The 23,841-nt window shown below is 35.1% G+C and overlaps 1 protein-coding gene across 6 annotated transcripts in view; it reads left to right on the forward strand.

The window, feature by feature from the left end:
* The window catches only part of SESTD1 (SEC14 and spectrin domain containing 1), a 54,583-nt gene that overhangs the window by 24,968 nt on the left and 5,774 nt on the right, over positions 1-23,841 (forward strand). For 5 of the 6 annotated variants that reach the window (XM_048061468.2, XM_066999099.1, XM_066999098.1 and 2 more), the window contains 10 exons: positions 4,160-4,273; positions 6,214-6,308; positions 7,182-7,237; positions 9,776-9,987; positions 13,330-13,452; positions 16,422-16,616; positions 17,219-17,333; positions 18,403-18,562; positions 22,368-22,449; positions 22,770-22,892. In XM_048061468.2, the coding sequence (XP_047917425.1) occupies positions 4,160-4,273; positions 6,214-6,308; positions 7,182-7,237; positions 9,776-9,987; positions 13,330-13,452; positions 16,422-16,616; positions 17,219-17,333; positions 18,403-18,562; positions 22,368-22,449; positions 22,770-22,892 (1,275 nt within the window). The remainder of the gene's footprint in view (positions 1-4,159; positions 4,274-6,213; positions 6,309-7,181; positions 7,238-9,775; positions 9,988-13,329; positions 13,453-16,421; positions 16,617-17,218; positions 17,334-18,402; positions 18,563-22,367; positions 22,450-22,769; positions 22,893-23,841) is intronic. The other variant, XM_048061466.2, reaches the window with a different exon arrangement.

The following is a 23,841-nucleotide window of genomic DNA, read 5'->3' on the forward strand; positions in this document are numbered from 1 at the left end:
ACTGTTTTCGGGTTTTCTACTTGGAAATAATATTAAATGTAGTAATTTCAAATTAGAAATATTTTCCTCAGCAAGAGGATAAAACTGTATGGTACATTTGGCTGATGTTTTGACCGAAAAATTGCTGTAGTGTTTAGTGTGAATTTTGTTCATGACTTTTGTAGTAGATTGTAGAGATGCATTGTTGTATAGTGTCACCAAATGAGTAGTTACCATTTTGCAGAACATCTTATTGCCGCCGAATGCCTCTCTTAACTTTGATTTTTTTCTGACATTAGCAACAAAGGTTACAGGGTCTTTCAGCTTTCCAAAAATAAGCTGATAGTATTACCTCATGAGGCAGAGTGTGTACAAGAGGTTACACACTAATGTTATCAGTTCCATTTTTTATCTTTTTGGGAAGTTAATGGAAACTTCAGTTTTCCCTATTTTTAGAAAATTACCCATATCATCAATCTTTCCAACTGTTTTTGAAGCTAATCTTGTTTGAACTAGGACAGGTTTGCTGTGTTTGCCAAATACTAAAATGCCTGCTTGTTTTGTACAAGGCACTATGAAAGCATCTTTTTTTTTGTGAAAGAGGTTGAAAAGAAAAGATTTTTTGCAGCCTTATCTTACACTGGTAAATTCTTTCAGATGGTAAGGTTATAACATTCTTGAATACTCCTGTAGAAAAGCTAGTTCAGGGAAAATGAGACTTGGAAATTGGCAGCTAAAGGTTATGTAACTAATAAGTAATATAGTCCTATATTAGGAAAGAGACTATCATCCAGATAAAACACTGTTAATTCGTATGATTTTTGTTCTCTTAAGTCTTTTATCAGACTTTACGTAAAATAAATGGCTTCGTTTCTTTTTTTAGAAACAATTCCTGCATGTCAAAGTGGTGTGAAGGAGTGGAACAGATGGCATGGGTTCTGATTTTCAGTCAAGTGGCCAACCTCTTTATTTTTTCATTTTTTTTTTTTCATTGCATTACTTCATTTTCATTCTTGTAATGTGCTTTAGAGCCTTATAAGTAAGGAAATCATACATCTTTGTCTTCAGGATGTTTATCTTACAGAATAAGATCATATTTTCAAGTAGTTCCCTAAAGACACTTTCCTTTGAAAAGTAGCCCAAATACAACAGAGCAATGCAAAGAACCCCTGAAAGCCCTGTCTGTGTTTCGGACAGCTAGGTGTTTGTTAATAAAGGTAATAAAGGTAATTAAGTGCCTGAAGTTAAGGGCTGGAAGTGGTTCCAACTGTGGTAATATTGTGACTTTAAGATACAGTCGTGTTCTCCTGGGTTTCACAGATGTCTGTTTACCTTCACCTAAATCCCTTGAGGGGACTGGCAAGGAGGGGTAGTCAGGGTTTCTGTCTTGAAGTTCAGTGTGTAGCAGCTCAGTCATAGCTTGTTTCATCACAAACAAGATTACCAGAGCAAAAAGAGATGAGTAGGTGATGTCCACCTGTTATATGCTAGTCAATTGTTTGTAGCACATCTGAGATGAGCATTAAGAAAGCAACCGAAGCAACCATCTCTACTAAGAAGTTTATTGTTTTAATGCTGAGGCACCAGAATTTATAGTTTTCATGGACTTTACCACAAATGGATATATGACATTTGTATTAAGGAGCTTTTTTATTCCCTAAAGGAAGCTTACATGGATGTTTTTATCATTTGGGGGGATCCTTTTGCATGTCCTATTGAATATTCAGAAGTTTCCTTTGCTGCTTTTGACATCTGCCTCCATCTGGTTGCAGGCAATTGATGAAAACAGTTGGGGAAAAAAATGGAAATGACGTAGAGGGAGAGGTCAGCTTTGTACAAACAGTATTCAGAGCTCTTGCATTATTAGAGATTAGCGTTAATGGCACTGCTGCGTCAATCAAAATCATGCTACTAGAAAACAATAACTGTAGTGTCCAGAGGAATAAAATACAGCACTTCTACTTTTCCCCAAACAATTGTCTGTATTATTTCTGAAAAGGCTTTAACAATGTTTTGGCAGGCCAGTATTGTCGATTAGAGTAGAACAATGATGAGAGGTGTTACCACTCTTCTAGGTTATAAAAAGAAGTAAGTACAGATGGTGGTAAGCTCTGATCAGTACCAAATGGGACACATTTGAAACCTGTTACCAGTCACCTTACTAGCTGTCACTTTGTCAGAAGGGGTGGGCCGAGTGGGGAGGGAAGCAAAGACTTAAGGATTCAACAGGTAGTACTTTTCCCAGTCTTTGAAAGACCCTGTCTTGCCATCTGTCCAGACCTATTCATTTTTCCCTTAGGAGATTTAAGCTGTTGACATTATAGTCTGCTGTCCAAAGGCTTTTGCTTGAGATTGAAAAAAAAATAAAAAAATTCTAAAGCCAATATAATAAGATCACTTTGGAAAAGAAAAATCAGTCCAGTTGCAAGCAAACAGTGGGATACTTCTATTTATAACTGTAAATTTTCTTTGTTTATACCTGTGTCTTAACCAATATTCAGAGCTGGCAATAGAGATGATAGCAATGGGAAGCCATCACAGAGAATGGCAGTCTTCACAGAGGAAAGAAATTAATGAAGATGTTCTTTGTGTTCTTTATGTTAAATCGTGAAATTCGGATGCAAAGAGGATAGAACGCTAATTCATAAAGAAAAAATTGGCAGAATGTGGTGATCTGCCATTAATTTTCACAGAAGGTCAAAGACAATTACTGTGATCAGATTTTGAAAAAGTTTTAGGGATCTGACGGTAACAGTTTGCATGCTCTAAGTGCTGACCTTACAATAGAATTGTCTAGAATAATAAGTAAAGGCAGTCTAAGACAATATTCTATTAGTGTGTCTTTGAGAAGGGTCTTATCTGTTCTACAACATCACACCTTCCAGTTTTCAACCTTTTTTTTTCCTTGCCTCTCAGTCCATGTTCAAGTAGAGATCTGTGGTAGCTAACTAAAAGAGTAATGCAGAGAAAGTTATTAATGTAAAGCAAATGGAGGGAGTTAACATTAACACTGTCACTAGTCTAATTCAGTACAAGAGCTAAATTCTGTTGAGGAACCTCCCTTCCGCTTCCATTTCATCAAAATTTCAAATGATTGCTTTCCTTTTTTTGAAGTTTTCAAACAGGCTTACTGCAGTTGTCTGAGATAAGTCAATAACTCCGTTAGCTCAAAGTTTTTGAACTGTAGAGAATAAATATTTTTTGGAGCAACATCATAAGTTACAACAAGGCTTACTATTTGAAATTTTGTCATCTTCAAGATCTTGCTAATAAGATGCAAGTGAAATTTGTGTTCTTCGATCAAATCTTACTTGTGGGGGGTGGGTGGGGAGAAAGATTTTTATCTCATGTTGCTAATATTTGTTACATGAAGATTTTGCTTTGCTAGAAAAGATTTTTTTTTAATATCTCCATGGAAAAAGTTTGTAAAGCATATCCCCTGGTCTTAGCCCTCCCTTAAAGTATTTCAATAAAATACTCAGACATAAGCAGTCTCAGTGCAGTCCATCCGTTTACTGAGGCAGTTTTCTTTTTTTTAGAAGTGGTATTTCAGTGGTATGAACCAGCTACCTTATTTACATTTGTTTCACTTCTGAAATATCCCGAATGAGTAAATTAATTTTCTTTTTTTATTAACTGAGAGGCATGGAAACAGAATGTAAAAATTACTTAAACTATAAATATGTTCAGCACATTTGCACAGTAAATAGAGGCGCTTAACTTGAGCGGCATAAAGGACTGCAAGAGTGTACTGCAAATACTTTTACTGCAAGAGAATAGTGCAAACACTTCTAAGTACTTTGCAGAGTGATATCCTGCTACTAAGTTCACTAAAAATAGATCATGTGAAGTATGGCTTAAGAAGCATCAATTACCACAAAGAAAACAGCCAGGAACCATGTTTATTTCTCCTGCTGTACATAGACAAGGTGGTACAGGTGGTTCTGTTAAAGGATTATGCATGAGATGTAGGCTGCGTATCAAAACTACATGCCTGGTTTAGGTCCCAGTTAACTGCAACCAGTCATAATTGATAGAAGTGTTTAGCAGTAAGAGGGTCCCTTCTTGTGAATCACAGAGAAGTTCTGGTCAGTACTTCTGGACACTTTGCACAGCTTGTCAAGTACTTAAGTATAAACATTGCCTACACCTGTACCTAAAATTTCTTCTATTGTTGCAGGTTATTCTAGTATCTGCTAACAAACTGACTCGGTATATTGAACCATGCCAACTAACAGAAGATTTTGGAGGAACTCTCACCTATGATCACATGGATTGGTTGAATAAGAGGCTGGTTAGTTTCCTCTTTCTTTCAAATGTCTCATTCTTGATCTATGAATTTTTATTTGTGTAGAAACTGCTAAGTGTGTAGATTTTTTCCTATGCATAGTATTGCAATTCAAACGGATGAATATACATAATTACTAACACTGGATTTTACTCAAGGGGGTGATTAAGCTAATGTAATCAATTTATTGAACTAGCGTGTTCCTTACTGAAGCTCTCTTAGATCATCACTCTAGAAGAGCCTGAATGTATGGTATAGTGGCTGCAAAGGGAAACTTTTTGCCTACTCATAGGAGAAATCCCAAGCAAGGAGGAAATACTTGGACTCTGCAGGTGTTTTAAAGTTTTCTTATGCCTCAGTTCCTGTGGACTGAGAGCCTGTCTTTAAGCTGCCCTACACTGAAATCTGTCAGTGCTGTTGGATACAGGGATGCAGTAAACGTCTAGGAGCAAATATGCCCCTAAATCATTAATACACATAAATTGTTACAGCGACTGTAGGTGCACATAGCACTGCAGAACGTTTCTCATCAGTTCTCCACTGGTATTTGTTTTCCAGTTACTTGAATCTTCAATACAACATTTAATCTTGAAAGAAACTGTTCTCCTGTGCAATGTGTTCTTCAAATGTGTATCCCCCTCTAGGGTCTGTAGGTGGGATTCTGGACACAGATTCTCCACAGTGCTTTCCAACTCCAACTGCCCAAAGCCTCCAAAAGTACCATGCAGCCAATCTCGTAATAGAACTTCCCCTGAAAAAAATCTGAGGGCTATACTTTTTTCCCCATCTGGATCTTAGCAAATTGAGATATAAGTGTTCAGACCTGAGGGCAGAAGGACAATCTACTGTGCAGCTTTTTTCTATTGGACTTTCATGAGGAGCAGTATGTGTGTGTAGGCTAGGGCAAGGCAGCTTGTTTCTGCTTTTCCTGAAACCAAGAGAGTCTGGGCACATGTTAGGGCAGAGGGTGGGGCAGGGATATTTAATATCTTCGTCTTTCATTTTTTTTGTCTGGTATGTACAAATCTGGCTTCTGCTTACTACTTCTTACGTTCACAGAGTTGATAAGCACAGTATTTCCACTGTAGCTGGGACTTCTGTTTTATACATTTTAGTTCTGTGGATTTTTGTTTTATAAACCACTTTCTTATAAATTAGGTTTTAAGAGCTGTCCACCTCTTGTCCTTCTTGTTTTTTCCTGAAATTTAACTGGTCCTACATCGGTTAAGGAAACTTCAGCTCTAGACCATGAATTAATAAATTATGAACATGAGAAAGACCTGAAAGTTACTGCCTATATCAGTTCTGGTACCAGATCGTGTCCGGTTCTGTTAAAACTCTGTTCTAGAGGGGTCATGTGAGCAGTACCCAATGTCTGACTAAACAGGCCCTGCTATCTATACATACTCCTACATTTGAAGAAACTGATTAGGAGTATTTTTTAATTTATAACTACTCCTTCTTTTATATCAGTTATTTGTTACGCTATAGCTCTTATTTGTAGCAATGAAAAACTGTCATCTTCACAAAGTTGGTTATTTTAATCCGTTCAAGTGAGCTGTCAGATGTTTTTGTAACATCTTCATTCAGCATTATTGTTACGATTTACTTAAAGATTGAGGCTTAAATGAAATGGTGGAATATATATGACCACAAGGGCTTACAGGTTTTGCAAAAATCCAAAGAGTTGTGAGTGTTTTAGAATTCAGCCCTTCTTTGTTATATTCAGTGTTCTATTTCTTATTTCTCTGAGGAATCTTAGTGCTCCTAAGTGTTCCATGAACAACCCTTTTTATTTTCTGCTATTTTTACTGTGCCATCTGAATGCTGGGCAACAATATGAAGGTTGAAGTATATTATCAGAACTAGCGGATAAATTTGTAGTGATGCCTTCAAATACTGTCACTTAAAATTGTTTTTCTAAATGTAAAACATGTTTTATTTAGGTATTTGAAAAATTCACAAAAGAATCAACATCCTTACTAGATGAGCTTGCTCTAATTAACAATGGAAGTGATAAAGGAACTCAAGAAAAAGAGAGGTGTGTGGTTAGCTTCTTGAAATTAATGTTTTCGATATAAAATTGCATTGGAATTCAAAATGATATTGAAAATGCAATAATGTCTTAAATGTCATACAAAATATGTAAGGAAATTTTCAAAGTTTAAAATACAGACTACAAAATTTGTGATATATGGATGCTCGCTTGGCTATTGATTGCATATAGCTGCACTTCTGGTTTGATAAAAATGAGTACAGAAAGTGAGAATTTTATGACTGGCTGCTTTTACTGATACTTAGAATCAAGATGGGGGAGAGGGATTTACTCCCAGTACTGTGCTTTCTAATAAGTAGTTGTGTACCAGATGTAAACAGGCTCCAAAAGAAACTAAAGGACTCTAAGATTTTTTTAACGAGTGTATTACAATACATCTCTAAACAATGTCAAAGGCAAGCTGATGTTTTCGGTTATTTCCTGTGACTTTGATAAATGATAGCTCTTTGTATAGATTTACAAAGAGCCTATTCAGTTAAGGTATTAGGCTGGGATGCAGGATATTTGTATTTCAGTTTTATACTTTGTTGGAAGTCTCTTACGACAGACAGTGCACAAGCTGGTGGGGCTATGATCTTGTTCAGTTATCCCTGCTGGCAGGCCACATTTAAGAACAAAGCTGCTGCCACTGTTATGCAGTTCTGTAAGCTATGAATGCAGCTGTCACTTGATCTGTTCTTTACCTATTTTGTTGTATATAATATGTTAGTTCTTTGGGGTGTGAAGGAAGGAGAGGTGTGGAGGAAAGTAACATAGAGTCTCTTAATGCTTTGTGGTAGCTCCGGTGTTGGTTGAAGCCTTGTAGTGCTACTGTATTAGAAATGAATGATTAATAACGTGTTTATTACTTTATTCAAGATCAGTAGATTTGAACTTCCTTCCATCAGTTGATCCTGAGATGGTACTGCAGACAGGTAAGTTGAAAAATGATCATGTTGGTTAATAAAGTTCATTATTCATTTTCATGCCCCGCATGAAAGCACAGAGGGCACGATAACTATCTTAACGAACATCTCAGTGTAATAAACTTACCAGTTAATGTAATCTTTAGGTTAAAAAAGAAATCTTAGCAAATACATGGAAGAACTCCAAATGATACTTGTCTGTTTAAAATAGGTTTTAGTAGTGCTGATACCATTTTCACAGTGTTACCATAAATTAATAGGTTTAATTTGAGAATACATTGCTTCTAGATGAATCTAATATGTTGGCCTTATGTAATGAATTAATCTCAGTAGCTGTCAAATGGCTACAACACAAATAGCGTTTTCCTACACAATTCAGATAATTTGCATCAGCCTTGTTCTGAGTTGACTATCTGAAAAAGTGAAACACAGTCTTCTGACTCTTCACTGCTTGGAATCTCCCTTGAACCTTAAACAATTAATTTTCTTTGAACAAAATGTTTTTTTCAGGCGGATTTCTTATTCACCATAAAGCACAGTGGCACTGTTGATTTGGAGTAGAAATTTGCTTAAAGGTTTGTGCCTTTGTAGAGTATTAAGTAATGAACCATGTTAAGATGGTGATCAGAGTCTGAGGAGTGCTCAAAATCCTTACAGCTTCCTACAATGTAATGTGTGAGTCATGTAATATATGCTACAGAGAACTGCTGACTCTGCATGCACTCTTTGCAAAGTTTTAGCTTATTTAGATGCGGAAGAATATTGTTTGAGTTAAAAAGTGACATCACAGTTCCTTTCTGGAGTCTTTAAAGCTTTTAAAATACAAAGTGTCTGTAGACACTGTCAGTAGATTTTAGTCTAATTATATATCCTCTAATGGTAAGATGTTTGGAAAAAACATTTCAATTTGTTGAATAGGTGGCTCCCAAGGAAGTTTGGAAGCATTGTCTATTTTCTTAATTATTGCATAAAAAAATGTTGGAGCTTTTAAAATTTATTAACTTTTATCAAGTCATGGGAGTTCCTCACAGATAACTTCACTTTCTTTTTTTGTCAGCTCCACTATATTGAAAGAGAATAAAAAAAAAAATTCCCTGATTAGTTTTCTGTCTCATAAATGCAAATATGAACAAACCAAATGAAAAGAAGGAAAAATGGTAAAATTTGTTGGGGTGATGTTCTAGGGTTTTAAATAAAAACCTTGTCTTCCGTAATAAGTACTGTTGCTTTCACAGGCTCCAAATCAAAATAAAAACTGTAGTTCTTAGTTTAATAAGAATCTAGTTTTTAAAAAAAAGTTTTTACCTTGAAAATATTAATTATTTACTGCTGAAAAAATACAGTAAAAATCAAAATTATCCTAGTATAACTGACTTGTAAAAACCTTACACTGCTTGCCGTGCAGCTATCTGTGCCTTGTAGTGTTTTATAAGATGGAATAAAGGATGTTTATTTCCATAGCATGGCAAAATGTATTTGAATTCTTAAGGTACGTTCATCTCACAATAAGAAATGCAGAGTAATTGCTTGCTGCAATCTCCAAAGCCTTTGGCATTTTGATTGTCTCGATACTGGTTGAATTTAGAGTCTATTTTTCTGCATTTTTCTCGAGGTACTGTAATTACTATTCTGGTGTCTTTTTTTTCTGGTCTTTTTTTTGTTGTTTGCTTGTTTTGGTGAACTGGCATGTTACCATTTTAAGACCTGAATGGCTGATGTGGGATTGGCAGATTTTTACTTGTACGTCAACACTTCTTTACTGACCAAACACTGTTTTATTTGTTAACTTGTTCATCAAGCTTTTGGGAGTACAAATAGGTTATCTGAGTTGACTAGTAGTATAGTATTTATATGCAGAAAATTTTACCACAACTTAACAATAACTTACATTCTTTGAACAGTTTTATTGGAAGGTTAACTAGCCAACCATGCTATTTTCATATATATGACAGTCTTTATACTGCTGGGATTCTGTAGCATAACATGGTGCTTAAAAGCACAAATTAAAACATGAGGCCACTGAGAAAATATTTTTAATCAAAATACTTTGGATTCAGCTACACGCTTTCATAGAAACTTATGTGCACGTTATAAAATCTTGTTAGCTAACAGAAGTGATATGTTTAATTTGTTAGTGCTTTTAGATTGTTCATTTATTCTAAGAATACAAATTGTATAAGAGAAATACTTTGGATGCTATACGATATTTTGAAGTAAACCAGAACACTTACAGTTGTTTCTGACTCAGCATTGTGCTTTGCAAGTGTTTTCTTATATTAATATTACTGTCAGTGAATGTTAAATTCATGTTATCTGTTATATGTCTTAAATATACCACATTTCTGCCCTATTTTATGACTGATACAGCCCTGCAGACTGCCTTGTGCTCTGCATGTTAATAAAATGACATCATTAAATGTGTACAATGTATGAAAGATTAGCTATGGAAATGTACTGCTGGGTGGTCTAAAAGTACATTTGTTGACTCATCATTTGTGTGCTTGTTTCGTATCCAAATTAACCATACCATTATACATTCCTTTAAAGGCCATGAGTTGCTATCTGAGCTACAACAGCGTCGATTTAATGGTTCAGATGGAGGAGTATCATGGTCTCCAATGGATGATGAACTACTTGCTCAGCCACAGGTCATGAAGCTACTAGACTCCCTGCGAGAGCAATATACCCGCTACCAGGAAGTCTGTAGGCAACGTAGCAAGAGAACTCAACTAGAGGAGATTCAGCAGAAGGTAATGCAGGTAAGGATGAAGTTGTTCTTGAATAAGGTGGGGAAGAAGGCTTGAGCTCAAATTCCAGACTGTGTTCTCTGCAAAACTAAGAATCAGATGAGGAGCTTCTTGCTATTCTTCATGATTCCTTTCACTCCTGAAACTGCAGCATGCTAGTTTGACTGGATGCTTTATGTTTTGGCTACTAGGAGGGACTTTCTAAAGATTCCTCTGATACGTGGGGGTGGTAAGAATGCAGAGCTCAGCTCAACCTGCTTTCACCCCCACGTTGAAGAACCTTCACATTGTCCCTTTGTCTGTGACAACGTACTCTTACGTTGTTAGAGGGTAGAAACCTGACATATTAGCAAAAGAAAGAACATTGACAAATGAGACACAGTTGACTGTAGTTTTGCTTGAGAGTTGGAAAACTTCCCTGACACATCTGTTACTGTTACTGAAAGTTCCTGTTACTGAAGGTAAGCCATCATTTATTCCTTTATTTGTCTAATGCTTGATGGTTTAACTAAGTTGAAGTGATTTTTAACACTGTATTTTGAGGTTACTCTGACCAGAATGAACAGAAATCTTCCTAATCAATTGTGTGTTAAAGGTCATAATGAGTTGATCTGGTCCTTCGGAAACAGGCTTGTAATTGGCACTTTCAATATTTTATCAGCATAGTCTCAGTAGAGATAAATTAATTCAATTTCTTTGATTATTTCTCAAGTGTTTGTTACTTGAAATTAGATTTATGTTTTTAAGCTTCTGTGAAGCTTGACCATGCAGAAAATGGAATGGATATTGCTCTTAACCTTTACACACTGACATTTCTAAAGCACGGCAAGTGCAAATCAAAACTTCAAAAACTTCAGTGTTCCAGGTATGGGAAGATAAAAACTAATCAATCTTGTTTTTATTTCTAGGAGTAAAAATATTAATCTACTGAGAGGAATCTTTTTCACTTGTGTAGTCATTCAGATCATAGTGAAAAATAAAGTAATCTTCTGATATTTTGAGTTGGAAATAAAAAAAAAAAATGTGCAAAGGGTTCACCCTTTGTACTGTATAGAACGCATTAGCATGGCAGTGTATATAATGGGGTGATGAGAATTTTATTCCCTGTGGTAAAGTTATAGTGGCTGAACAAGATGTGCTGATTGAAAAAAGAAATTTATAACTAGCTTGGCCAACTGCCATTGTTAATGCATTTAAATAACTTGTTTACTGCGGCATCAGCCTCATTTTGCAATATTTTTATTAGAAATAGTCTTTTCTTTTTTCTGTCTACACTACGGATGCTGCATAGTAAGTGAACAGTCTCGGTACACAGCAAGAATGTGCTTTAATATTTTACTGAATTAATCTGTTTTATAAAGTGCATTTTAAAGCTCTCTAAATGTTATACAAACTAAAAATTACTAAATCTATAAACTGATGTAGTTTCTTTTTGGCTTGTGGGGAAAAAATTGATCTAATAGAGAAAAGTAAAGAAGGTAATGATGGACTGTTGGAGGTAAACTGAAGTGGAATTTATTTTGTCAAAACAACTTACGGTATAACATGCTTGCAGTATTTTCAGTTGGAATGAGTGTGTACAGAGAAAAGTTACTTGCTGTGTTGCTAATTTTTTCTGTTTTGATTTCCTGTTATTTTCATTACAATTGCATCTCTAGTCATTAACAATTAAAAGTATATATTTTACAAAAATAACATTGCTGCCGTACTCCAGCTCCCTCGGTGACTCTTCTCAGATCAAATATTTGTCACACAAGGATGTTCACATGCTCTGCTAAGCAGTAGTTTGAAATGAAGTGGTGGCCTTGGTCAGAGTGGAGACTGCTAAGCAGTGGTCTTGCACATGTTGCTGGTGTGAACCCAAACCATGGTTTCCATATGTGAGCTGCCCTTACCATACTGAAGTTACAGTAAGTCATCTACGCGCCTCCAGTTCAGGTTCCTACCATATTTAACAAGGCACAGCAGAGATGGTGAGCACACCACAAGGTTAATCTTGAAACAGAAGAAAAAAATCAAGAGCAGTAGAGTCTTTATATGACAACTGAGGGTTACTAGAAGTGATAGAAGTAGGGAAACCCCAGGATGCTTTTGGAACAAATATTGTGTGTTCTGAAATGATGCTGCTTATAAGAAGGAGGCTGGGGGGGAAACCACAGACATAATGAATAAGCATGGAGTGAATTGAATTACCTTCGGTAAGGATGATGGCTCTTCTTGCTTACTGTTACCAAGCGGCCTAGCAGCACTAGAAAAATTGTCCAGTTGTCTCCTGGGTGTTTCATTTATCTTTATAGTTACGGTGTTGCACTGTTACTGTATTTTTCCTGAAAAACTTTGGATCTGTTCTGTTGTCTTTGTTTAAACAAAAGATGCAGTAAAAAATCATAGAATCATGGAATCATTAAAGTTGGAAAAGACCTCCAAGGTCATCTGGTCCAACCATCCTCCTTCCACCAACATTACCCACTAAACATGTCCCTAAGTGCCACATCCAACCTTTGCTTAAACACCCCCAGGGGTGGTGACCCCACCACCTCCCTGGGCAACCCATTCCAAAGCCTAACCAAAGAAGAAGCTGGCTTTCAATGCTCTTTCATTAAAGTTCAAAATATGGGGGTATTCACAGATTTCCTTACTTCAGGACTCGGTAGTAAGAGACTTTCTTGGTTTCGTTATGGCTGTATACTTCCTAGAAATTTAAAGCTTTGTTTTCCCTTAAGGTATAATGTGGTAATTCAGATGTGTATAAATTTGAGATGCTCTGCTTTAATTTAAATAATATTAGCAAAAATGAGAATAGTTTTAATAATAATAAAATCTCATGTCATAATCCAAAACTCTATCACCAGGACCCTGCAGAGTTCTGCCAGGGCAGATCCAATAAAATGATGCCATTAAAACTCTGTAAGAGGCTTATGTAGTTTGAATGGAGCAAGTTGAACGAAATAAACATCTAAAATACTAAAAGTATAAATTTTGATTTTGGAATAAATACGTATGATGTACTTGTGTGTTAAGATATTCAACAAAATTGGGAGAAAACTCTCAGGTGTGAGGTTGAATACAGCTCTGCATTGCAATTCAGTTTAAAAAAAATATCTTGTTTAAGTGTCGTTATCAAGAAAATCGTGTTTTAACTTGTTATTGACAGATATGAAGTGACACCAATCTTTGCGAGCTGACAGGCTAAGGTTAATGAAAAGTAACTTCTACATAATACTTTTGAAGATATGAATGGATTTAACAAGATATATATAAATATATTTCTGCTTATGTTAGAATTATTTTTATACCAGTTTTCATGTAATTGATCTGCTGTTTTGTTCTTTGTCATCTTTATCTTAATTACAGGTAGTCAATTGGCTTGAAGGACCTGGATCAGAACAGCTAAGGACCCAGTGGGGAATAGGCGACTCAATTAGAGCTTCACAAGCATTGCAACAGAAGCATGAAGAGATTGAGAGTCAGCACAGTGTGAGACTTCCACTGTCTTTTCAAGTAGCAAAACAATTCTAAGTGCTTGCAGTTACATGCAATGTTTTTTGGTTAGAGTACCTAGAAATTTTGGATAGTGAATGATCTTATGGTTTACTACTTAAGCAATTTAGGAACTTATGTTCACTGTATGTAGATGTTATTTATTTTGTTTTCCAGTGTAGAAAAATTATTTCTATTTATGATTTTTTTTTTGTTTTATTATGGTAAAGCATTTTTTTAAGGTTTCATGTAGAACAGGTGGAGTGAATTTTTTTCATCCCTGCCTCTAGTTGGGCAGGCAAGGGCTGAGAAATCCTGTATTTCTTGGGTGAATAAGTTAATAATCTGTTAATAACTTCTGTTAATAAGTTAATAACTGTGCCTTAGACTACTTTGCTTCTGTTGGCTACATCTTTACTATGCTTTTGTTGCTCAGATGAAGAAGCGTGCATTGTAGGTATTTGTCTGTTTTGGTCAAGTGATCTCATCTCCTTTGTGTTTTCATTGCTTTAAGCTCTTTGAGCAATGTTCTATGTTGAAAAACAGTATCTTCTGAAGTTTAAACCATCTTACGCTTAGAATCCTAATTTAAAAAAAAAAATTCAACTGCATTCTTTATTGACAAAAATAATTGTGAAAACCTTTTAATTGTACTAGCACTTCAGACTAACAAGAGAAAACGAGTTAGAATAGACTTTGTTCTCACTGTCTGTAGCATAGAGAACTATGCTTTAGCTGTGGCTAAATACAGTCTTTGAAGTCAGTGAAATCCCAATGAAGTTTACAATATGACCTATAGCTTGCTCATCGCTGTAAGGCACAGAAAATGCCAAACATTTCCTGGTTCTCTGGTTCAGGCAGGATTTTGTAGAAACGGAAAGGTTACTTTCCATTTTTATACCAACAGTAATTATTAGGATTCCTGTTTATAAATTAAAACAGTTTTTTGAAAACAGCAATGGAATGTGGTTGGCCTTTTTCTGTGATTTCTAAACATCTCATAATAGCTGGGTATTTTCTCTCCTAAAAATTGATTTGACAGCTTGTTTTCTTTTTCATTCATCTTTTCTTTTTCATTTATTGCTGATTATGTTGCTTGTATTTTAAAGACAATTCCAAAGATGCAAACAAAATTTCTTATCTTGTTAGATTTGTTATCAAAGTAGCCTTTTCTGCTTCAGTTTACTTTGAAAGTGGAAAAAAAAAATAGGGTATTTGTTTTGTTTGGAGGTATCCTCATTTCCTGCCTGTTTTATTGATGGGCAGTATACTTGAGGTGTTATTTTTGAGTTTTTTTTACATGGTTGAGGTCTCATGAGCATCTTCTATATGTCCCCAGTGGAAAATATCAGAAATACACATTTTATTGGTAATTATATTATAAATATTATATAATTTAATTATAAATAAATATTATATAATTATTAATTAGACATTATATTATAAACCATGTTGTATGGTTTACCAGTCTCTTAGTTGCACTGATAGCTTGCTGAAAATCAATTACTGCAATCATTTTACTTTCTTTAATGATGAAAATTAATTGTCGACCTAGATTTTTTGTTTGACTTGCCATATTATATTTGATTTGTCATGCTTGGTAAGCTTGATTTGTATGTTCAATATCTAAAGGTAATAACGAGTTATGATGTGTAAACTGAGTTTTAATGAGCTTGTGTATCTATGTATCTATAGCACAAGTGGGATGATGGAAGATTTTTCAGTATTATGTCATCCTAGCTGGCTCTTCTGGGGTAGATGAAAGATTTATTCTGCTCTTAAAATTTTGGTTGATTGCCAATTTAACTTTTTTGTGACTTTTTTTTCCTCATTGCATCTTCTTATATTCTTTCTTCCTGTGAGCAGATGGTAGAGAGAGCTTTGGGTAAAAAGAAAAAAAAAAAAAAAAAAACACCAAGAACATGAATATTTTTATTCTATAGTTTACATGCTTTGTAAATAAATGAAGCAAAAGCTGAAGGCATAACTTAAAAAAAAAAAAAAAAGACAAACATCCTCACTGGAGATTGACAAGAATACTAATACATTCAGATATTTTAGGCCAATAGATGGTGCTGTTCAATGTTGTTAGAAATGCATAGGGCATTTGAATGTCATTTTACTGCAGGCTAAAATAAAAGCTGTCGGGCAAACGTTTTATTTTTTAGGCATCTAAATAATGCAAGATGTGAATGTGATCTTGACATATCAAGTAATTTTTAAATCTCCTGGAATTGTTAAATATTTGAAGTACTTTCTTTTGCAAATATACCACCATGACAACGTTAATTAACTCCTGTGTATGCATTCAGTAATCAAAGCACTTGAAAATGAAGTCTACACATTTTGAATTCAGTAGTATAAAGTTTTCCTTAAATAAGAAAGAAGGGTCATTTGGAAGTTTCTATATACGGAAAGCCCGTTATATTTAGAAGATGATGATTACTTTCACTTTGTGAACAGTAGTACCTTTTTTCTAAAGGTTTAGGAAAACTACTTCTGGTTTCAATTGTCACTGAAAGTAACATCTAGATAGTCTTTTGAACACCCTTTGGAATGGCTTACCACTCGTCAAAAATTGCTTTATTCAGTAGAGCACTATAGACATGTAAGAATTAGAAGTTTGTTTTAAAATGGTGGAATTCTTCTGTTGGTTCAGTAAAGTAGTTCGAGTGGGAGTTTGTGCTGGGAGCTAGTAACTATGCTGCTTATGGTTTGTAATTTTCCCATCTTTGTACACCATTTTTTATAGTGCAGTACATGTATTATTTAAAATGTTCTAAGCACTTTTTGAGTTGATTTAAAACTACAAAAGTTCTCCTCTGCTGTGAGATTTCATAATTATAGTGTAAGCTGTAATAAAATCATTTTAAAATCTGATTATTTATTAATCTGCAGTTAGATGCATGCCATATTAAGAGAAAAATGTTTGGTATTATTTTAATAGTATTTTTTTTTGTCTGTAGGAGTGGTTTGCTGTTTATGTTGAGCTTAATCAGCAGATTGCAGCTCTTCTAAATGCAGGGGACGAGGAGGACCTTGTGGAATTAAAAGCATTACAGCAACAGCTGAGTGATGTGTGTTACCGGCAGGCCAGTCAGCTGGAATTCAGGCAGAATCTATTACAAGCAGCACTTGAATTTCACAGTGTTGCCCAAGATGTAAGTTGTTCTTCCTAACTTTTCACAGGTTCACCTGTCAATGTGTTATTACTGTAGTAGTGTAAGCTTTCAGTACATAAAGAGGGAAGACATAGAATGTCACTTGGAAAATGGCCTAAGTCTTCGTTTACTGATTGAAACACTGGGAAGATGAATTTCCCATTTTTGGGAGAAAAGTTCATTACGATATATCTTAAATTTCAATAGCATTTGAAACGGAATGGCTAGTAATTAAAAAAATATATATAGTTTTGCTCTTGCTTTTTTATTAAAATCATGTGCATTACCTGTACCACGATGATATATTCTCATTTTAAAGAGTATTGGATATACTCTTCATAGTTTCTTTTTAAAATTGATATTTATTCCTTTTCTATAGTTGTTTAAACAATCTTGGCTTTTTTTCCCCCGTCTAGGGATGTATGCTTTTGGAATTTTATAAGCAGGTGGGACATTTGTCTCTCATCTTGAATTGATTTCCTAAAGATGTGAAAAGACACTTCTGAAATGACAGATTCCCAAATTTAGGAAGTAGATTGCAGACCCAAGCATCTCAAGCCCCAGACTTCTTTATAAACAGCGATATTTGTTTTTTGTTTTAGTTGTCTCAGCAATTGGATGGCTTACTAGGAATGTTGTGTGTAGACGTAGCACCAGCAGATGGAGCATCAATTCAACAAACTTTAAAACTACTGGAAGAGAAATTGAAGAGCGTTGGTAAGCATAATATTCCTGCATTTCAGACGGATACATTCTGATGAATGCATTACAGGAAAAAAGTGTCTTTGCCCCCCAGATCCCTTCTAAAAAGGACAGCAGTCAAAGGAGTATCTGTCTCTTCAGATTTCTAGCTGAGTAAAATTCCACCTAACTACCTTTGACTTGCTGCTGCTATCTAGTCTGGGAAGTGTTCTGGAGTTGTCTTTTAAATGTTTTACTTGTAATTTATATATTGGTTATACACCATTACTATGCATTTCATATGTTAACAGACTTTTTTTCCCACTAATCGTTCTTAATACCTTGAGAATATAATGCTTAAATTGTCCCCTTTTTGTTCCAAGAACTGACTTTAATGACTTAAGATTGTCTTCCTCTCGGTTTTAGAATGATTGTTTCTAACAAGTATTTTGCAGTGTTTTGGAATGTGTATGTTAATAAATGCAACACTTAAGCTTGTTACACTGTCAAGCTTATGTGGAAGAAGAATTGTAAAGCAAAATTGCATATGGTAGAAATAATTATGCTTAGACTTTAACAGTGTCTTATGCATAAAACAGATATTCCTTTAGGAGAATGAATAGTAGACCTGCCAAATAATAAATGTGACAGCAGATTGTAACAGTGTATTTCAGTATTGAAAAATGTATCAACCATATCAGATGCATTAGAAAATACTAACTTCTGCCGTGGTGGAATGTTTAGGTTACAACTGCCTAGCAGTGATGAACATTACGGGTATTGTGCAACTGTGTGGATGAAAGATGTTAATTAGCTTTTTGTACGCTGAAAATTTAACACTCACTGTCAGCTTTTATTCCTTTTCTTTTTATCTGCTAGATCATAAAATAGTGAAGACTTAGCTCTTTTTTCATCTGGAAGAATACTTGTGCAAACTTAAAAGTTGGAAAGAGTAGAGAAATAGATGTAGTAATGTCCTTTTCACTTTCCAGCCACTCATCTCAGAGTTTCTATTTCATTTCTTCTCTTGACTTGGGGGAAAAAAATAACAAATGTGAAAGTTAAATTTTTGCTTTTACTTTTTCTTTTTTCTTTTTTTCTTTAGATTTAGGCCTGCAAGGCTTGCGTGAGAAAGGTCAAAGTCTTCTTGATCAGATATCTAATCAGGCATCCTGGGCCTATGGAAAAGATGTGACTATTGAAAACAAAGAAAATGTGGACCACATCCAAGGAGTGATGGAAGATATGCAGCTTAGAAAACAAAGGTAATAACAGTTAGAGTCACTAAGATTTTCATGTACTGATAAATCATCTTAAAATATCTCTTTTTAAAAAATCATCTCTTATAAAAAAATCTCTTTTTAAAAAGTCATCCTAAAAAATCTCTTTTTAGAGAGACCATTTTGCTTTATTTTCAGTTAAGAGATATATTGCAATTTATACTCTTCATAATATATTTTTAAAAAAGACAAGTTTCCATGTCTGGTCTACTGGAGCATATTCCTAAATCCAGGCACCTTTGCATTTCAGTATTTGTTGGGAGAATTTGAATGCTTTTCTATACTCATAAATGTTCAAGAATTACACATTCCTTTTATATGCAGTTATGGAACAGATGCAGGAGAGCTTCTAAACGTTATCCGTTTGAGATAATAACACCAATATACCAATACTACAGTAGTGATCGTGGCTCTAAAAGTATGCAGTGGTAATGTTCCAGATTTTCTCCTTTCTTTCCCCAACCTCTACCCTTTTAGCTCTGTCCCCCCTGACCAGCAAAAGGGAAGCACAGTGTTCAGCTTTCAAAACATGTTTGGTGTTTTATGTAAATTTTGGAAAAAGATAGGGTGGGGGATGAAATTTCAGTAGAGGAAAATGCTGTGGAGAATTGTGAGAAGGATGGATTTTGACACCGCTCACTTCATCCAAACTTTCAATTGATTTTTTTTTTTTTACGATATTATAGTACTGTGGATTGGCTATATTACTGCGTTCTGTTCTATCCCCAGTCTGAGAGAATCAGATGATGATGCTCATCATTACTGTTGTAACACCTGAGACAATAAAGTACTCTCCATAGAAAGTGCCTGAACTTTGCGGATAATGGTTGAACAAAGAGGGGCAGCTAGGGAGCAATGAGGTTTAATGCGTGTGAAGTTGCTCATTTTAGGAATTACTTCTGAACACAAATTGTTTTCTTAGGGAACTCAGTGTAAGGAACCACATATTTTGATAGCACTTAAAGAACATCCTGTTTTAAGTATGTCTTCTGAATCCTGTTTACTTGCACAGCACTGTTGTTTAGAGGGCCAACTGCACAAAGTTTTAGAGGACCTCGCGTCACTGCAGTAAAACAGCAGTTGGAATTCAGAAGTAAGGAAAGTAAAGTACATAGAAAAGGGAAAAACTTGATATATGTAGTGATGGACTCTGAACTAGCTGCTACCTCAGGAGATGAAAGTTGGAGAATTTTTTCAAAAAAGTGTTTTGTCATACTATGAGAAGCAAGTAGAATGCTAATTATTATTAGCAAAGGAGTTGAAAACTAAAAACATCTTGGTGCCACTGTATAGGTGTGTGGTGCATTTGTGTTTTAAGCATTCTATAATTCTTGTCCGTCTTCTCAGAAGGGATATAGAAATCTAGGAAGTCAGAGGACAAAAAAAAAAAAGCAATAAAATGCTTAGACAAAGGTATGAAATGGCTTTCAGATAATGAATGATTAAACCGAGGATCTTCAGCCTGGAAGGGAGACAAAAAGTAAGATAAAATTCTGCAAGAAAGAGTGAGCCAAGGAAAAGATAGGGATAGTTTTTTTTTTTTTTTCATTGCCTCTTTCAGTACAAAAGCTGAAGGCATCAAATGGAACTGGCTTAAACACTGAAAACTAAAGCTGGTAATTAAGTATGTAAATAAGCTGTGGAACTCTTTGCCACAAGTTTAAGCTTAACTAGTTTCAGGAAGAGTTTGGATAAATGGTGGGAGGATAAACATATCAAAGGTCTTTAAATATAGATGCAGCTTGTGCCTCGAAGTCAATGGACTGGGAATTGCTGGAAGCAAGCACACTTGCGTTACTGTAAAATATTGCTGTATACTTAATCCGTTTGGATGCTCTTTCCTAAGCATCTGCTATGCCTATATGATTAAATAGGTCTTTAAATGCTGCCTCAACTCTCTAAAGTCAGTTACATTACATGCCTGTAATGTCCTACATGTTGTAGGACATTGTTTTAGCTCACGTCTTCTCTGTTTCAGTCTTTATACTTCAGATTCAGCAAGGATCTTATAATCTCATGAATGTGTTTAACTTGACAAGGTTTCAAAACTAGCAGAAACTCTCATTCTGGCACATTCTGAATCTGACTTAATTGTCAGTATCCATAATCTTAACCCAGTTGCCCTAGGTTAACCATAGCTTCTTGTACTTGTTGTAGTGATTGTTGGAACTTTACTTGCTTTTGTGTTCAGTTTGTGAACTAGATTTTTTTATGTAATATTGCAATATATCAATTGAAACTAAATGAAATTCAAATCAAGACTGAATAGAATCTGTACATTTTATTAGTTTTATCATTGTAGTATCCTTCAGATGGTGAAAAGTGGGAATTTGAATTTTAGAATGGGAAATTAAATTTTTATTAGGTTCATGTAACTAATCTGCATAGCTTATTCCAGCTAACAAGATAAGCTTAACCAGCCATGTAATACTTTTTATCATAACACCAGAGGTTTCTTGGTTAAGTACATACAAGAGAGCAGGGTTTAACGGTAGTCTTTTCTCATCAAAAAGATGTTTGTAGAGAGAAATAGAAAATAAGTGGCTGGGAAATTAATGTAATTTATTTCTGCCTTCTGACACTTATTTGCAAAAGAATCAGTGCGACTTTACTTAGATGGAAAACAAAATTGTCTTAAGTTATAATTGGATAAAAACTTTTTTAATTACTTTAATTAATTTAATTACCAAATTGTCATTGTCCACTGAAAAATACAGAAGGGCACCATAACGTTCAGTAGTATTTTCTGACATTTCATTTTCCTCAAATTCAGTGGAATGTTTCTTATTTACATATACATACAAGTAGTGTAATGTGTATTTCTAGGGACATTTTTCTGCCTTATTTACGCTTTCAGAACACACAAACTCTTTCCCTGTGTTATTAGAGCAAAAAATTTAGTTTTTATAAGCATTACAGCACTGCAAGGCACTTAACAAAACACAGGATTATAATGAACTGTTCTTTGGAAGTGCTTATGTTTGCAACTAGTTTGAAAAAGAGAGATGTGCATGCGGTCTTTAGCATTTGCTTATAGTGCTAACTGTTGTTGACATTAGTGATTTGATTTGCTGTGTGAGGCAGGAGTCTGAATCTTGCTGTCTACTTAGGCTCTGAAATTGAAGTAGAAGGGTCATTCTGCTAAATGTTTTAACATTTAGCTCTCACAGTTGAAGGAAAATGGCTTTCAATACTTGTTAATTCTGGCTACACAAAACTGCGAAATGTTCTTAATTCAGAGCAAGAGAATTGGAATTAGTTTTTATATGAATTAGAATCATAAGGTTTCAATTGCTGCAATCTTTAGCTTAAAAAAAATATACTGTGATTTTAAACAGTTTTAAATTTTATTCACCAATAAAGCTTTGTCACCAGCTGACAGAACAAATCACAATTATGGCAGGTTCAAGACAGCTTTTGCCTAAATACTTCAGCAGGAAAAAGTCTGTCTTAGCCATGAAAGCCTCTGGCCTGCAAATCTCACCAGTGCAACAGGGTAAGGAATCTGGAAGGTCATGTATCTACTGCTGGCATTACTTTCTGTAGCATAACCATGTCTGGACTTGTTAAGATGATGATGTCTGTGGGTTGTAGTGCTCAGTTCTTTTTATTGCTTACTTGTTTCTTACTATTATGGCAGACAGTATTTATTTTGATCATTCTAAGCAGCACAAAAATGCTTTGGTCACCTTTCCATGAACACTTGCATTTTAATGTTGCTCCTTGAAAACATTATTGTCAAACTCAGAGTGTATTTTGTCTGCTATGTATATGTGTGCTACTGTTAAAGGTGTGAGGATATGGTAGATGTGCGACGACTGAAGATGCTTCAGATGGTACAGTTATTTAAATGTGAAGAAGATGCCGCTCAGGTATGGAAATGGCTACAGAATTTCATTATTCTGGTCTTTGTAATCCTCTGGCTAAATTTAGGGGGGGTTGATAGTTGTACAGCATTATTTTTTGTCACTTTCAGATGCCTTATCTAATGAATTTGTACAGTGAAAATAAAGGATATGGCAAAGACTGAAAATAGTGGTTTGGGGGATTTCATGCATGATCTACTAGTTTAACTGATACCTTAACTTTTTCCAAATCAAAAGTATACAGTAGTGCTGTAGTTAATTCACCCTGCTGGATGAATGTCATTTTAATTTCCTGGCTTTTATTCTTCTTATTTTTTTCTTTTAAGGCAGTAGAATGGTTAAGTGAACTGTTGGATGCTCTGCTGAAGACACATATCCGACTGGGAGATGATTCACAAGAAACAAAAGTTTTGCTGGAGAAACATCGAAAATTTGTTGATGTTGCACAGGTAAAATGGACTACTTGTAGCAGTAGTATGGGTTTTGTACAGTTTCAGAAAATGTCTTAAATAGGATTGCCATCTATACGTACAGTAATAGAACAGCTGTTCCTTGTCTTCATGTTTTGTTTTCATGCTTGAATGAATAAATCATGATTCCTGAAATTAGTGATGAGTCTAATGAGATTTTGAAGTGAAGATTTTGGTGATCCATCACCAACAGTGATGCGGCAGTTCTACTACCGTAGTTTACTCGGCTATGCACATGCAGTGCAAACCACAGAACTTGAATTTCACATTGACCTTTTAAAGGCGTGTATTTCAAACAGTCTTTATAATGATTTTTGAAGGACTCCAAACAAAATAATGAAATGTTGATGAGCAACATAATTTCAGTCTATTTTGTGCTGTACTTCATGAAACGGAGACTGTTGATTTTCCAGGTAGTTTATTATTGGCATACGATAGTCCTGCTCAAGGAATATCCCTTTGGTAAGTTTAGATAAGCTGTCCTGGCATTGTCCCCTCCCCACCTCTTGCCTGCCCCTAGCTTACTGGCTTTGGGGGGCTTTGGAGGGAGTCTTGGTGCTGTGCCAGCACTGCTCATCAATAGACAAAACACTGGTGTGATACCAGTGCTGTTGTAGCTCCAAGTGCAGAGCACAGCATTCTATGGGCTGCTGCAGGGAAAGCGAACTCCATCCCAAGCAAGACCCGGTACACAGGTACATGTGAATTTCACCGAAGAGTAGAATATGTAAAAGCTACGCCTTCTTTAGGTGCTATTTCAGATATATACTGTTTTGGGGAATGTCTAAATCACTGTTGCTAATTAACAGATGCAATATTTTGTAGTTACACCAGTTACACTGGAACTGATTCTCTCTTTTGATGAATGGAGACCATGTAATAATGAGGAGGAATTAGAACTGACCATGACAAGGGAATAGCTTGTTGT

This window comes from Anser cygnoides, chromosome 6 (genome assembly GCF_040182565.1).
Source record: "Anser cygnoides isolate HZ-2024a breed goose chromosome 6, Taihu_goose_T2T_genome, whole genome shotgun sequence".
Lineage (NCBI taxonomy): Eukaryota > Metazoa > Chordata > Aves > Anseriformes > Anatidae > Anser > Anser cygnoides.